Source organism: Pelodiscus sinensis, chromosome 7, assembly GCF_049634645.1.
Source record: "Pelodiscus sinensis isolate JC-2024 chromosome 7, ASM4963464v1, whole genome shotgun sequence".
Taxonomy (NCBI): domain Eukaryota; kingdom Metazoa; phylum Chordata; order Testudines; family Trionychidae; genus Pelodiscus; species Pelodiscus sinensis.
The window spans coordinates 22,246,807-22,263,619 of record NC_134717.1 but is presented as its reverse complement, the minus strand read 5'-3'; the positions used below and the strand labels follow the sequence as shown (position 1 = coordinate 22,263,619).

Below are 16,813 nucleotides of genomic sequence, written 5' to 3'. Positions count from 1 at the left end.
AAGGCTAGGACTATAATAGAGTTTAAAGAGAAGCTAGATAATTTCATGGAGGTTAGGTCCATAAAAGGGTATTAGCCGGGGGATAAAATGGTGTCCTTGGCCTCTGTTTGTCAGAGGCTGGAGAGGGATGGCAGGAGACAAATCACTTGATCATTGTCTTCGGTTCACCCTCTCTGGGGCACCTGGTGCTGGCCACTGTCGGCAGACAGAATACTGGGCTAGATGGACCTTTGGTCTGACCCAGTACGGCCATTCTTATGTGTGGATGGCATGAAAATGCAATTTAAGATACACTGACTCCAGCTACCTAATTATTGTAGCTGAAATTGCAACTTTTAAGTCTACCTTTAGTGTAGACCTGGCTACAGAGACTATGACAATGATACCTAGCATGTGCTTCATGAACAACTAACTTCTCTCAAGAGACCTGCATTCTGCTTTCTGGGAAGGAAGTATAGGAAAGTATAGCAGTATCTTTGCAGAAGTGCAGATATTTCCAAATTCCATAGTTGCGAAGATCAGAACTGCTCCTGTAGGCTAAAAATAGCATTTTTGTTGCCCTTTTCTGGACCTTTCCAATTCCAGTGTATCTTTTTTTGTTGAGAATGGGGCAACCACTTCTGCACACAGAAGTCAACCACATGTAACCCCATATGGAGACATTTTATTTACTACATGCAAGATTAAAATAGTGCATTTTGGGGGCATCCTAATAGAGTGTATTAGCAAATTTTTAGTTGAGTGACACTTCCATTCTTATCTTTCTACTTCCTGTATGAGAAATTGTTTATTTGTTTTGAGTGACACTTTACACTTCTACAGTGGATTCCATTGAAATAAACAAACTAGCAAACAGTTACTGATTCATAATATTTGACTGTACCACACTATTCTCTTTACTTAGACTATCTCACAGAAATCTTAGCTACAAAGGCTTGGGTTTGCCACTTTAAAAAATGGTATCTCATCAATAGAATCTTTTATTTTACAATCATTGACTGCCAACAAGCTTCAGAATGCACATGTATTCTTATAAGTTGGACTTGGGAGTCCCATACCATCCTTCTGCTGGGACCACTAGACAACACTCTCTTCACTGTAAGTCATGTTCTTAGTTTTATGAGAGAGTTTTGTTGGTGCTCTGAACTCCCTACGAGATGTTGCAAGTGCTACATTTCAGGACTTCCTAGATTGGGACAGGATGGAGGCCCATCAGGGATGGTAATTATTTTCAAATTTTGGATGAATCACCAGCTGGTTTTGTGTGTTTGTGTGTGTGTGTGTGTGTGTGTGTGTGTGTGCGTGCGTGCGTGCACACTCTTTTAATCCAAGATATGCTTTAACTAAGAAATTACTGGGATAATTTTCACATACATCTTCGTATTTCTACCTGGTTGTCAAGGCTGTTCCCCACTCTAGCACTTGAGTACAAAAAATGGAGAGCCATAAGAGACTTTAAAAAATCCTGCCACTAAAGGCTTCTGTTTAAAAACTCCCCATAGACTCAGATTCCCTGACCTTGGATGATACCCTGCCATCACCCAAATTCAAAAACCTCTTTGGGAACCCATGATCACAAATTTGGGAATTTCTTCCTGTAAGGTACCCTCAAGCTCTTTAACCCTCCCTCTGGAGAAAGCTTTAAAAAAAAACCCACCCTGTGACTTCTTAATAGCTGTCGTTGCAGTCTTAGGTATGTGCACATAGAACCTCCTGCCTTGTAGGACACAGGAATCCAATCATGGTATTAAAAAGGTGATTTTTACTAGCAAAACAAAGAAAACAAACCTGCTTGTTAGGTGTTACAGAGTAACTGGGGGAAAAAAAGATTAAAACCACAGAGAATTGCTTCCCTGTGATTCAGTTTAAAGTCACAGCGTGCACGGCTAGGGTGAGAAGAGGGAGGTCACATGGGCTTAGCACAGAGAAATCCAACAAATACAAAAAGAAAGAAAATAATGTGATTGTATCTGACTAAATATTTCCTATTCTTGTCACATATCTGTTATTCCAAGGGTTAATCCTTCCCTAGGTATGGATGTCTCTGGATATTCCATGCCTTGTTTCCTGGCTCAGTCCAGCTCCACTCTGGCCATAAATAGGGTTGCCAGGTGTTTTTCCTGGACAGAAGGCCGCTTGGGACATTCTTCCACTGCCACAACTGGCAGGGGCGGGGTTGCGGGGAGCGCGGGGATTTAAAGGCACAGTGACCCTTTTTTGGTGCATTTTTTCCCCAACAACTTCGGCCACCCAGTTTTTGTTTTTGCTCAACAACTTTGGTCCTTTTAAAAAAAAAATTTCCTGCCATATTCGGTATTTTTTGTGAAAGTATTTGATAAACTTACATACAAAGACTGCAACAGGAAGATCAATGCTTCATTGTCTCTCCTGGCTTCCTGCCAAAACTTTCTGCTCCCTAGCACTCCTGAAGACTCTCTAGGACCCACTGTCTGTAGTTTTAACCCTTACAGGCAATTTAGTTAACTGAATGGCTGGGATGTCCATAAAAGGATAGTACACCTCCCATTTATCGCACTAGCAATGATAAGAAAGTATGCATACTTTATAAGCCTGTATAAATCTTATTCCCATCTTGATGGCACTTTGAAAAATGATATACTATTCCTCTTCTGTGTCATAGCAAAAGGAAGTTTGATGGATATATGACGGCAACATATTGAAAATCTTTCTGTAAAATGCAAGTAACAAACCAATAGTACTCTGCTTAACTGCCCTCAGTGGCTATATGCACCAAATTGTGCAATCAAGTCATAAAGTAACAAATGTTTCCATTTTGAATGCAGGATTTGTTCCTTATTTTCTAAAGCAGTTACATATTGTTTGATTAATTGCTGAAAACTGAACACAGAGATAAAGGGAACTTTGAAATTCATACCTTAGAGTATTAACATGTATTCAGTACTAGATATAAATGTCAGAGAGAAAAAAGATCTAATGAACTCTTTATTGGTGAAATACAGTATTGGAGATGCATAGAATTCTAAATGGTTTGTAGCTAGCCTGTATCTTGAAATCAAAGTAACCATGGAGAAGCTTACTTACAACATGGACTTTCGTTCCACATTTATAATGTCTTCTTCTGGGCACAGTAGAAGACACTTGGTATGATAGAAGTTGCAGCAGCTGGCTGAAGTTTAGTAGATTTTACTAAGGTTAGCAAATTGTCCAGGAAAGAAGCAGTTTAGCCATACAAGTACTTTTCTTGCTGGAAAATTACAACACCATAAGTTTTCATTTTCCCTGATGTCTTCCCTGCCATAATAATGCTTCGGGATTTAAATCCTTTGCTGATATTGTGACTTCAAAGCCTTAAAACTGCAATTGAATGAAGCAATTCATCTGTCATTATTCAAATATGAAGCAATTATGATGAAATAAAGATAGAATTCCTCTGAGAAATACCCCCAATCAATTTTCACTTACATCTAACTAGAAACATAAAATGATACTTAAACAAATAAGTTCTGTCCCTAGTTTTTATTACCTAAAATATGAATTACTGGCATATAATATATTCATTTCTGAATGTTAGAAGTCCTGTAAATATATTTCACAAATAATGAAAAAAGTCTATGTTTAGCATGAAAAAATATTCCTCAGCTGATTGGAAAAAAGTGTCCAACAGTTCTTATGTGGATACAAAAGCCAGATCTACAAGGGACTTAGGTCTAGTCTACACTTACCTCCCCTCCCCCAGTCAAATAGCATAGCTGAAGTCGATGTACTTACTGAAGTGCTTTCCATGCAATAATGTCAGTTGACGCTGGCTACTCTTATCATCCTGATGGAGTACCAGAGTTGATGGGAGAGTGCTAAGAAGTTGATGAATCATGTCTAAACATATGCAAGAAACCGACAATTGATAGAGTACTGTCCTTCAGGCACCTGGGAAATCATCTATGCTCCCTATTCAATGTATGGGGAGAGTTAGGCACCTTCGAATGTGATGCACAAAACCAGCCACCAGAGTTAGCTAATAGGAGATACTGATGAGATGCATATGTCCTAACTCTCAGATCTCTTAGGGCATTTGGCACCTACCTCTGATTGAACCTAACCACCTACCACTTACTGGGTACTCCTCTCTCTCAGAATCCGACTGCTCAGGCAGTATTTCTTGCAACTAATTCCACATAATACTCTGAAGAAGCGGGCTGTTCCCATGAAAGCTCATGATACCATCTACATGTTTTCTAAGTCTATAAAGTGCTACCCAATCATTTGTTGTTTTTAAGATTATCCTGTACAAACTAACTCAGCTACCCCCTGAAGTTCCACATAACCTGGTAGGGAGATGGGTTAGAAAGCTCAATTGTTAGGGTATTTATTAGCAATGTGGAAGACCTTCAGGTGAAGTCCCTGAAGAAACAAAAGGATTTGAATAGGGATCTGCTATCTCTCAGGTGAGTGTTCTAGCTATTGAGCAGTATAATCATTCTCACTCTTCCTCTGGCCCAAGTAATACTGAATGAAAATGGAACTGCAGTAGGAAAGTTTGAGAACCAATGGTTGGCATTGATCCAGGGATTGATTTGTACCTCTGATTTTCCAAAATCAGCTAGAGACAGCTATTGAGCCAGGTTCCAGAGGGTCCAGAGGCTGTAGTAGAAGAACAAGGCTCCTGTGTCTTCTTCAGTGTTCATGCATGTCCTGAGAGATGCACAGCTTCAGGGGCTGAACTCCCTTTTTGTTTTGGAAAGAGAATTCAACTCTCTATCCTTCCCATTACAATATTTGGCCATAATTCTGCAAGTAGAACCTGTGCAGTTTCTACCTCCCCACAGTTTTTCAGCAGTTGTGCATGATCTGAACTGAAGTAATTAAGGATATCTACATAAGAGTAAATTGTCATGTTCAGAGAAAAATGACACACAACAGACAAACTCCTCTTCTTATTGGTAAGAAATTCCCAAATATTGTCACAAATCTGTGTCAGTCCTCTGGGAATTTTTTAAAAATTCTGAGTATCTGAGTATTTTTCTTTCCTGCATCTTTAGATCCTTACATCTTGTTTAATTTGAAAATGTAATTTCTTCAGACCATCCTAAAATTAAATCTGATCGCAATTAAAATTCAGTGGTACAGAATACTGAATTTAAAACCAGAGATGTAATTAGCTGGAAGCATTTTGGGGTGTATACAACTAATTACTTTAGCACATAATTATTTCTGATTTTACTTTGACAATCATAACTAAAAGCATTTGAAAATGTAGTTTATAATATTCATGTCTTATACAACAGTTTTTCCACTAGATGTTTTCACTGAATAATATGTAAAATACTGACACCTAATGTTAACTTTCAGTATTATTCATTTCATAAAATGTTTGTATTAAGTTTGTGGAAAAAATAAAATCTTTATAACCTCTAATATTTTAAATGTAAGATGTTTGGATATATTATGAATAAGCAGACACTGAATAAATGTAGGAGAATGGGAGTTGTGTTTATCCTCAGGGTTAACTAGTAGAAGTAAGAGCTTAAGTGAGAAAAGCTGAAGCATCAAGTGAATTTTGCTGTACTAAACTTCACTCAAATGTAATATATATATATATCCATGTGCATGTAATTAGCTACTTAATGTTTACCCAGCGCTTTTAAAGGGCCACAGAAAGGCAAAGTATATAATATTCATTAACAAATTGTGGTTAGGTCATAGGCTGAGCTCCACAGGGGCTAGGAAGAAATGTCCTTACTTTCCCTGATTATAATCCATGGTTCAACTAAATATTTAGGCACATGCTTTAAATTAAATATGTGAGGAGTCATATACAAATCAGTGTGTTGAAAGCTATGCAAATTCTGCAGTGCTTTATTAGACTGAAATTTGTATCTCCCACTGAACCGAAGGACCAGTACTTGCTAATGACTTGTCTTCTAATAGGGTGCATCTACACAGCATCCTAAATTCAAAATAAGATACACAATTTATGCTATGCATAAATTCTATTCTATTCAATTCTATTCTAAAATTGCTTATTTTGAAATTTGCTACTACTCAGTGCCAAATTTTGAAATAATACATTATTTTGAGACGTCCCTTAACCCTCATAGAATGAGGGTTACAGGGATGGTGAAATAGCATTCCCATCATTTAGAAAAATATTTCAAAATAATGGGCAGCTTGTGAAGATGCGGGGTAGCTATTCTAGAATACCGCTGGTATCCCAAAATAGCCGTTCAGTGTAGACGTACCCATAGTCATTTAGGACCAGATTCCAACACTTCTACACAACCTGAGGAATTTACTTGTTGAGTAGTTCTGTTAAAAGTCAGTTGGACTACTTGGTGAATAAGGGTTTTTTTGGAGGGAGGGGGGTTGTTTTGTTTTTCAGCATGAGTAATGGTGTTAGAATCTGGCCTTTTATTAATAAATTTACTAAACATTATGTGGAGGACAAATTGTGGTTACTCCACAGTATTATACAGCAGTGTGAATGCTTTATAGTTGCTAGTAGAATTCCTCCTATAGTCTATGACTTACATCATGTTCAGTAATTTTTTTTCATTCACTATACAATGTGTGCAATGTTATTTTTCTAATTTCTTGGCATTATATGCACTTAGTCTTCTTCCACTTCAAGAGTGTCATAGACTGTATAGTGAAAATATCTGTCCTTTAATCAAAAATGCAAACAAGACTGTGTCCGCTGATGCACAGACACCTGAGCTGCAATTCAATAAAGCTTCTGTTTAATTAAAAAGAAACTGGTTTAATGTCATCATAAGCTCTTTATCATCATGCTTCACAGACAATTAAAAATCCTCTGTTCCTTATATGGGTATTATACATACAAATGATCTTATTTTTGGCAGGCACTGTTAATATCAAGAAATGATTTATTTTCTAGTTCTTTTGTCATGAATTGACTGACCAGTGCTACAGAGCACTACATTCCTTGAAATGGAGATAGCATTAGCCACAGATATCACCACAACTGGGGATTTTAATCAGCACTTTGCCCAACTCTTGGATGGTTTAAGATTATGGAACCATAAGGGCAATTGCCGCTGTATTCTTCCCAATTCCTGGGGGAAACATAAGAGGCAGAAGACCAGAGCCTCAATGCTTGATCCAGACCTCATAGATAGGGCTTTTGGGGATCTTCTTGCCATACCCTCTTCATATAGCAACATCCCCAATTGGCCTTCTTCAGTGGGTTATAGAGATGTGCCAAAATAGGTGGGAATGAGAAGGGCATGCCTGGTGCCTTGGGAATCTCACTCCATGAATGGCTTTTACCACCCAATGCAGTTCACTCCTAAGGCTTTTCCCACTCCTCTTTTTTCTTAATATTCCAGGAAGTGCCAACGTAGCACAGGAGGCTGTTTTTAGTGAGTATATCCTATCTCAGTTCAGCAGAACCAGATAACTATCTTTGTTTAAACCAAAGTAAGTGTTTAAAATCACAGTTATATAAGATAGTAAAATTCTCTCATACAGACAATCTTTATCTACATAGGTGCAAGGGTATTACTCTTCTTGAAGGTCCCGTCACCTGATAAAGTGACTGTAATATAAATGAGGATTCTCCAGTTATATCTTTTAAGTGACCCAAAAGTTTAAAATGTTGTTTATTCCATATGGGTATGTCTACACTACAGCGCTATTTTGAAATAGCTTATTTCGAAATAATGTGTCTACACACAAAATGCATTTCGAAATAGCATTTTGCTCATTTGAACTAGCATGTCCACACTGATAGGACGCTGAATCACATTTAAGGCTGGCTGGAACCAGGTCCAGCAGGGCATCAGGTCAGGAGTTACTTTGTGTGGCTGCTGCCTGAGGCTATCTGAGGCCTGTGCTTAAAGGGATCCCCGTGGACAGCCAGTTCTCAGGTTTCCCTGCTTGCTAGCCTACCTTGATGAGGGACAGTAAAACATTTTGTCTCTGCGTGCTTTGGTTGCCCTCACTCGGAACACACAGGACTCTGTAGCATTGAGCCAGAGCTGCCCTGGGCACTCTGGTGCTTCTCATGGACGTGTTGCTGCGAGTCTGGCTGCACTTTCTGCAAGCTGCCATCTGGGAGGTTCATTGGGAGGCTGTCAGTATCCAGGAGGCCCTGAAGGAGAGCGTCCACCCTGAGGAACACTAAGAGCCTCCCTGGTTTGCCCCACTGGGGGCTTGTGCCTCATTCCTCCCTCAAATTCTTCCACTTACCCCTCCCTGACTCCCCTTCCTGATGTCAAATAAAATACATGTATTTTCATGAAAACAAACTCTCTTTATTTAACAAAACTGGAGGGGGGGATGAAACTCTGGTGAGACTGAGGAAAGGAGGTAGGAGAGGAGAAAGGAGGTAGGTCTCGTCAGACCAACTTGATTTTCATGCAAACCTGCTCCTGGGTTCACATGTGGCCTTTGGTGGCCAGGCTGGCAGCTATCCTGCCATAGACAGCCGCATTCCTCTGTGTAGTGTGGAGATCATGGACGTTGGGAGCATGCCCCCAACCTGAATAAGGTACATGATCTCCGCCCTGAACCAGGAAGGTGTCTGCCTTCTCTGGGCCCTGGCAGGCTCCTGGGAGCTAGCAGACTGCTCCTGGGGAATGGTGGAGGGCTGACTGCCAGTGGCTTACTGGCTCATGTTTTGGGGCCACTGGGTCAGGGGCAGTGACTGCCGGCTCTGGGCTGGCAGGCTTGGAGCTGGCACAAGCACTGTGGCCAGAGTCAACCCCTTTAAGGGCTCCGGGGAGGGAGGAGGGAGATGAGTGTTCTTGGTTGAGACTGGAGTGGCCACCAGAGCATCCTGGGAAGGCTGGAGGCCCCCTATTTCTATGTAAGTGTCTACACAACCTTTATTTCGAAATAGCTATTTCAAATTTGGCTTTATTCCTCATGAAATGAGGTTTACCAAATTCGAAATAAGCGCTCCACTATTTTGAATTAATTTTGAAATAGTGATTTGGCTGTGCAGATGCTGTGTAGACATACCTTTTAAGATTACTCAATCACCAACTACTGACTTTACCACACACAAAAAAAAGATTTTCCTTCAAAAATGTATATATGAATTTATTTAAAGTAACTTTAAACAGAATTAATGTCAATTTAAAATGTAAAAATAGGTCACAAATTTTTGGTACATTAGTGAAGTAATATGACATATATTCTATTCTTTGATATGCATTATATGGTTATAGTACAGTGAGAAATTATATTTTACTTATTGAAGTCTTCACCTGTTCCTCTTCTTAAGTTTGTAGAATGAAACTATAAGGCTGCATTTAGACTGGCATGATTTTGTGCAAATACTTTTAACAGAAAAGTTTTTCCATTAAAAGTATTTGCTCAAAAGAGCGTCTATACTGGCATGAGCCTTTACGCAAAAGATTTGCCATTTTAGCCATCGGGCTTTCTTGCACAAGAAATTAACGTTGCTGTCTACACTGGCCCTGTTGTGCAAGAATACTTGCACAAGAGGGCTTATCCCTGAGCGGGAACGTCAGTGTATTTGCGCAAGAACCACTGATTTTGTACATTACAAAGTCAGTGTTCTTGCGCAAATACTTGCAGCCAGTGTAGACAGGCGGCAAGATTTTGCGCAAAATCAGTTGCTTTTGTGCAAAATCATGCTAGTCTAGACACAGCCTAAAAGTATCTCAGAAAAGCCCCATTAAAATGTACAAATCATAAAAATTTGTGAAGTCAAAGTGAAAGCAGAGAGAGGAAATATTAGCTTTAATAAAAGTTACAGACTGTTGTAACTTTTGTTGTTTTGCAAATTTGCAATGAATATAGCCTACTCTACTAGAAGGACAAAATAGCTCAGAAAAATAAATGCATCTTAGTCAGAAATAGATTAAAAGATAAAGCTGAGCCATCAATAAGATCAGGATAGTGCAGCATTGTTTGCTGTTTGTTTTGCGGATATAATTGCAGATCCCAGGATTTCAATAAATCTGTGTACATCATGGAAAGAATTGTAGAGAGGAACTGGGGCAACACGTAGAGCATTTGGTTCTCGCATGTCACACTGCAAAATAGAAAATGAACATTTAATAAATGTATGTCACTTCACATTTTTTTAAAATGGCAAAAAACCCACCTCTATCTTCCATTCATGTAATAATAGTAAAGAAAACCCATCCCAACCTCTCCCCAAAGTGTGGCTACTACAAGATGGAGGAAGAAAGAGCCTTGTGTGTACAGCTTTAAGGTTAAGACAAAGGCTGTGTCCGGACTCAGGAGTTTTTTCGAAAAAACTTCACCTGAGTCTAGACTGCAGCCGCATTCTTTCGAAATTAAATCGAAAGAACGCGGCTTTTCTTTTGACGGCGGTAAACCTCATTTCACGAGGAAGAACACCTTTTTTTGAAAGTGCTCTTTCGAAAAAAGGCATTCTTGACTGCCAACAGGGCTTTTTAGAAAGAGAGCATCCAGACTGCCTGGGTGCTCTCTTTCGAAAAAGCGGCTTGCTTTTTCGAAAGTACTGTTTGCAGTCTAGACGCTCTTTTTCGAAAGAGGCTTTTTCGAAAGATACTTTCGAAAAAGCCTCTTTTGAAAGAGGCTTGCAGTCTAGACATAGCCAAAGGGATGTTAACTGGCATACTTACTAGTTAACTGATTAACTGGCTCTTGCCCATGAACTCTAGCAGTGGCCAGCCACACCAGGCTGAAGCATCCCTAGCTGGCGAAGGGCCAGCAGGCCAGGTGGCAGGATCTCACAACTGCAGCATGGCCCCACAGCCACGGCAGGCCCCCACACAATAGAGGCACCCCATGACTGCATTGGGATCGGTGGCAGGCCAGACGCTAGGCCCTGTGTTAAAATGGTTAACTGGTTGACTGTTTTAACATCCCTGTCTATATCAGCTCCCTTCTGTGCAACCCTGGGCACAGGGGATATTTTGGGAAATGGCCAGAACAGTCTGGCTATTCTTTGATGCAAAGCTGACTCATGACAGGATCTACATCAGCTCTTAGAGAAACCTTGAATGAAGGAGGCTCTCAGCTGGGAAAAAAGCCACCTTTACCTCTCTCCATGTGTCAAGGCTGATTCCCCACTCTGGCACAATGGATGCAGAAGTGGGGGCCTCCAAAAGCAACCCCAAAACCTGATCTCCACAGGCTTTGGTACAAAACTCCCCCCCCCCATCCTAATCTCCAGACTTTGGGGAATCTGCTTCCACCATCAAGTGTTTTTGAACCTACAAACAGGGGTGGACACTTGAAACCAACACCAGGGATACCCCAAGCTCATTTCTCAAGAAAAGAACAGAGGCAATACAAAGTGCAGTCTGTGATTGCTGTCCCCTAATCAGAGGTATGTAGATCCCAGAGACAGATGTTCCAGGACACAGAAATGAACCAATACCAGGTTCAGTAATAAAAAAGAAAGAACTTTATTTCTCAAAACAATACTCCTGTTTCATGCATAATGACTAGATGGAAAAGTCACCAATTAATATACTCAAGGAGGACTCCCATAGGCCAAAACTTAATTACAAAGAAGAGGAAAACCCATTTCTAAATGCACAGACATCAGATTCCCATTCCCAAACCATAAAACAATAAAACCTAACGGACTTATCTAGACTTTGCCCTACTTACAGATGGTAAAGAGTTTTTTCTTGGAGAGGGACATGTTGTCTGTCCTCCTCAGTATCTGGAGAGTCAACTGCCCAGGAACAAAGGAGAGAAAAACCAGAAATTCCTTTGTCCCAGTTTGAAATCCCTATCTTCATTTCTATTGGCTGACTACTACCTGGCTAGGTACAGTTAACTCCTTAGTTCCCAGGCTGCTGGCTAACCCTCATGGTTATGACACCATGACTTACATCTTCTGCATTGTGAATCCTGACAGTCAAAGCACTGAATGTAACCCAGATTCATGATAAAAACTATTCACAAAGTACAACAGTACATTTTATAATAAAGATCCAAATAATGCCTTAAGACTTAAGGATTCTGAAATTAAATATTTTTTAATAGGACAATCTCATAAAATGACAAGGAAACAGCGTTATGTTCTCTTAGGCTAAGTCTAGACTGCAAGCTTTTGGAAGAAGCTTTTCCAGAAGAAATCTTCCGGAAAAAATTATTTTGAAAGAGAGCATCCACACAGCAAAAGCACATTGAAAAAATGATCTGCTTTTTCAAAAGATAGCATCCACATTGATTGGATGTTATCTCACATTTAAGTTGTGATTACTATGGATGGGGAGGCCAGCAGGGCACTTGTGCTTTTTCCTGGAGGCCTCTTCTTTAAAAAAAACCCTTCTTCTCTGTCCTCACATGCCTTTCAGAAAAAGGCTTCTTCCTCATAGAAAGAGGTTTACTGCTGTTGGAAAAAACACATGCAATTGCAGTGTGGACGTAAGTGTAGTTTTTCCGGAAAAACTCTGCAGTGTAGACATACTCTAACAAACAGTAATTCCTGGAATTCTTTGGCAGCACCAGAACACATAAGTATATTCTGCCTTCAACTACTGCCCTTTGGAAACTAAGTCCATAGAGCTACTGTATCATCTATATGCTGTTGGACTATCATCCCTCCAGCACTTCTCTTCTCCCAGCATATAATATGTTCCATTCTGTCTCTCCCCCCTCCCTCCCACGGCGATCCTTGGTTACCAGCATGATTAGGTTTCAGTTGCCTCTCTATCTGAACTCTAGAATATTTCTCTCAGGAAGTGGCGGGGTTTTTTCCTCTCTTTTACCTCTCCTACTGTATGCATTGCTAAGAACAAGGTTCTTGGCTTTTTTGTAGATCATTAAAGGAAGTCCTTAATGAGTATTATGTATTCTGTTGTGGTTTTGTAGTCATGTTGGTCTCATGATATGACAGAGACATAGTAGGTGAAGTAATATCTTTATTGGATGGACTTACATTGGTAGAATGGAAAAAATGTTTGAGCTACACTGAGCTCTTCATTAGAGCTAAATAAAATAACCTTTCCAATTAATAAGAAGTGGCAGTTAGAGGAAGATGATATGAGAACAGTCATAGGACTGGAAGGAACCTCGAAAGGATATCTAGTCCAGTTCCCTGCATTCATGGAAGGATTAAGTATTATCTAGCATTTCTAACAGTTGTTTGTCTAATCTACTCTTTAAAACCGTCAGTGATGGAGATTCCACAACCTCCCTAGGTAATTTATTCTAGTGCTTAACTACCCTGGCACTATTCTAGTGCTTAACTACCCTTATTGCTGCTGTTTAAACCCATTGTTTCTTGTACTATCCTCAAAGGTTAAAAAGAACAATATTTCTCCCTCCTCCTTGAAATTAACTGGAGTTATCTGCTCCCATATGGAATTTTCATGTACTTCAAAACTGTTAACATGTCCCTCTTCAGTCTTCACTTCTACTTTCAATCTTCCCTGACAGATCATATATTCTAGACCATTAATAATTTTTTGTTGCTCTGCTTTGGATGTTGTCCACATCTTTACTGAAATATTACACTCAGAAATGGACACAGTACTCCAACAGAGGCCTAATCGGTAAAGAGTAAAGCAGACACATTTCCCATTTCTTCTTTATGATCCTCCTGATAATACATCCCAGAATGATGTTCACACCGTTGGCTCATATTTAGCTTGTGATTCTCTATGACCATCAGATTTCTTTCTGCAATACTCCTTCCTAGGCTGTCATTTCCCATTTTGTATGTGTGCAACTGATTGTTCCTCCCTAACTGAAGTACTTTCCTTTGTCCTTATTGAATTTCATCCTGTTTCTTTCAGACCATTTCTCCAGTTTTTTCCAGGTCATTTTGAATTGTAATCCTATCCTCCAAAGCACATGCAACCTCCTCCAATGTGGAATCATCCACAAAATTTATAAGCATACTCTCTATGCCATTAACTAAATCACTGATGAGGATATTGAACAGATCTAGACCTGATCCCTGTGGAACACATTTTAAAAAAATGAATTGAGAAATCAGAAGAAATATTGTTTCTGTTTCAGGAAACTTGAAATGTTTTCATATTGTGTAGTAGAAACTTGCCTGGTATTGCCTGAGTCTGGGGCCAATTTGGGGCAGCTTCTCACCGAGGCTGGCTCAAGGCAGGGTAGAGTAGGGTGGGCTGTGCAGGCTGCTGCCAGCATCTCCCTGGAGCTGACCTGGGGGGACCATGCAGGCCACCCACCAACTTCTCCTCAGAGTCAGCTTGGAATGGCAGGACTGTGCAGCATTGTGGGTGGCTCCTCCTGGCTGCACAGTGGGAAGCTGCTTCCTGGGGGGCAGCCCATTGTGCCAGGATCCAGGCTGGCTAGCTGCAGCCAATCCCTGGGGCTGGGATGCTTGCTGCCCTCCTGTGGTCATTCATGAGTATAACTCTCCCTGCTGTCCCACCCCTCCCTTGCCACTTGATAAGAAACAGTCACATTCCATGCATATCCCATTGTTCTGACACAAGCAAACCCTGACCTTGTTTATGTTAAGATAAGAGGAAACTATATACCAAATTTGGTGGTCCTAACTCTTGCCATTTAGGAGGAGTTCTTGAACACAGGGACTTACAGACAGATGTATGGACACACAGATAGACACACAAACTCTCTCAAATATATAGTAGATATAAGCAAAGAAATGAAGGAGTTAAACTGATATGGAGATGTAGGTGCCATTCACAAAAGAGAAAGTGTATAGCAGTGTCCTATGCCCACTACTTAGGGCACTCACCTTTGAGAGATACAGGTTTAAACCCTAGTTCTAGTGCAGGGACTTGAACCTAGGCTTCCTATGGGCAGAAAAGTGCTTTAACCATCACACTGGCTATTTTAGGGAAGGACTGCTCTCAATTTTTCCTGTTGAAATTAGTCCAGTTTGTATAAATAACTAAAGCTGTTCATGAGCACACAGCTAGAACCTAAGTGTTCTCCTTAATGAGCACACAAACTATAGAGTCATTTTCTCTTGCTGGCACCATTTCCCCTTCGGTTTTGTGAATGGTGCCTCCTATCTTTTGAATATAGCTCTAGCCCCCAAAACAAAATATTTTGGGAATATCAACATTAACTATTTGAACATTTCTTTTTTTTTTAACTTTGATCGAAACAATTTGGAAAAATTAGCACAAATTCATTAAATGTTTCAATTAACCAGGATCTGTTTTTTCACCCCCCCAAAAGTTTCAGTCACAAAATTTCTCCCAGCAGAAATGCTGATCATAGTTGAGGCCTCTACGTACTTCTGTAAAACCACTGTTAAAGTTAATAAATCAGTGCTGTACAGCGCTTAAAGAAAAAGAATAATGGTCTGGTCAGCCTACACTCTAAGAAGATAATCTATAAAATGTGGCTAGTTATGTCCACTTATAAAAATTGCTTTCAGTGTTAACAATGAAGAGTTTTATTATTTTATTATTATTTTATTATTCCATTTATTCAGTACATAAAAATCTGAAGGAAAGACTAGGATAGCAGGAACAGTTATACTGCAGAATGTCCACCTGGGCAGAGAGCACTGGGGAGGGTTGTGCTCCAGAATGACCATAGGTGGGAGCAAGAACCTAGCCCCAGGGAGCATCTTGTCAGCAGACCAGCATGATCCCTACGATCCTGGGCTGGCCTTTGGGAGAAACCAGTGGGCAGTATTCATGGTTCTCGGGGAGGCAATGTATGCACAGCACATGGCCTCCCCTATCCTGTCCCCTGAGCCTCCGACACCTCCCAATCCCCAACCCTTTCTCCTATACCCCCCAGGTTTTTAGCCTCCTGCCTTGAGTCCCCCATATCTCCAAACCCTTGCCCTGACTCCTGCACACCCCACAGGCCCAGCCCTGAAGAACCCAAGCAACATGGGTAAATCTTATAGTTACAAATAACACATTTTCCTCTGAATGCCTGATAAAGAGCCTATTGAAATTAACTGGAGTCTTTCTCTGGTCCTATATGAAATTACATAAGAATGATTAATTATATATTATATATAAATGATTAATATATAAATGATTAATTCAGCAAAGTAGGGTCATGCAAGAAAAGCATGGGGAAACCAGCATCAGAGAAGACTGATTTACTCACAGCTATTCCTCTCTTTTCCAATTCTTTAAATACACATTTGATTGGAGTAGAAAAAAAGAGTGTGAGCTGACATCCTCTTTCCTCAATCTGAGGCGGTGTGATTATTTTTACAAAGGGTTTCTCTGGATTTGCTTTATCCTCACTGTAGTAATGCTTTATCAAGTACTCCAAGTAACCTGTTAACAGAATGGATTTCCTTCTCAGCACTTTCATTGTAGTCTGACCAAAGACCTGCAAGGATGTAAATAATTAGAAAGATTATCCATTGCTGAAGCTGAAAACCAAACCAATGAAACAGAAACCCTCCAAAGAAGGATGAGGCCATTTTTGTCCTTTTCGATAATGTAATCATAAAAGCCACAATAGTCTGAGACTGGATTTTTCCATCCTTACTCATTTTATGTAGTATCTTGCTCTGTAAGGGTATGTCTACGCTACAGACTTTTTCTGAAAAAAATTCTATTACATCCATATGGCAATCACATTCTTTTGAAAGAAAATCGAAAGAACAGAAGGGTTTTTTCAACATTGGTAAACCTCTTCTATAAGGAAGAAGCCTTTTTTCTGGAAAGATCTCTTCCAGAAAAGCTTCTTCCCAAAGAAGCCTGCAGTCTAGACATAACCTATGTCAGGGGTGGTCAACCCATGACTCGTGAGCCGCAGCTGATGGAACTGGGATGGAACCTGGAACCGCTCAGGTCAGCCACTCTCACTGGTAGGCCACTGAGAGCAACATACGTGCTCACAGTCCATGCCGATCTGCTCACGGCCCCGAGTGCACTATGTCATATCTTGCACGTGAAAGCCG

At 40.2% G+C, this 16,813-nt stretch overlaps 1 protein-coding gene across 8 annotated transcripts in view; it reads right to left on the bottom strand.

Moving 5' to 3' along the window:
* Nucleotides 1–9,015: 9,015 nt before the first annotated feature.
* The window catches only part of KYNU (kynureninase), a 105,334-nt gene continuing 97,536 nt past the window's right edge, over nt 9,016–16,813 (bottom strand). For 6 of the 8 annotated variants that reach the window (XM_006135657.4, XM_006135656.4, XM_075933314.1 and 3 more), the window contains 2 exons: nt 16,006–16,236; nt 9,016–10,003 (listed from right to left, as the gene is read on the bottom strand). In XM_006135657.4, the coding sequence (XP_006135719.2) occupies nt 9,860–10,003; nt 16,006–16,236 (375 nt within the window). In that variant the 3' untranslated portion in view covers nt 9,016–9,859. Of the gene's footprint in view, nt 10,004–16,005; nt 16,237–16,813 lie in introns of those variants that run through there. The other 2 variants (XM_075933315.1, XR_012905146.1) reach the window with 2 other exon arrangements.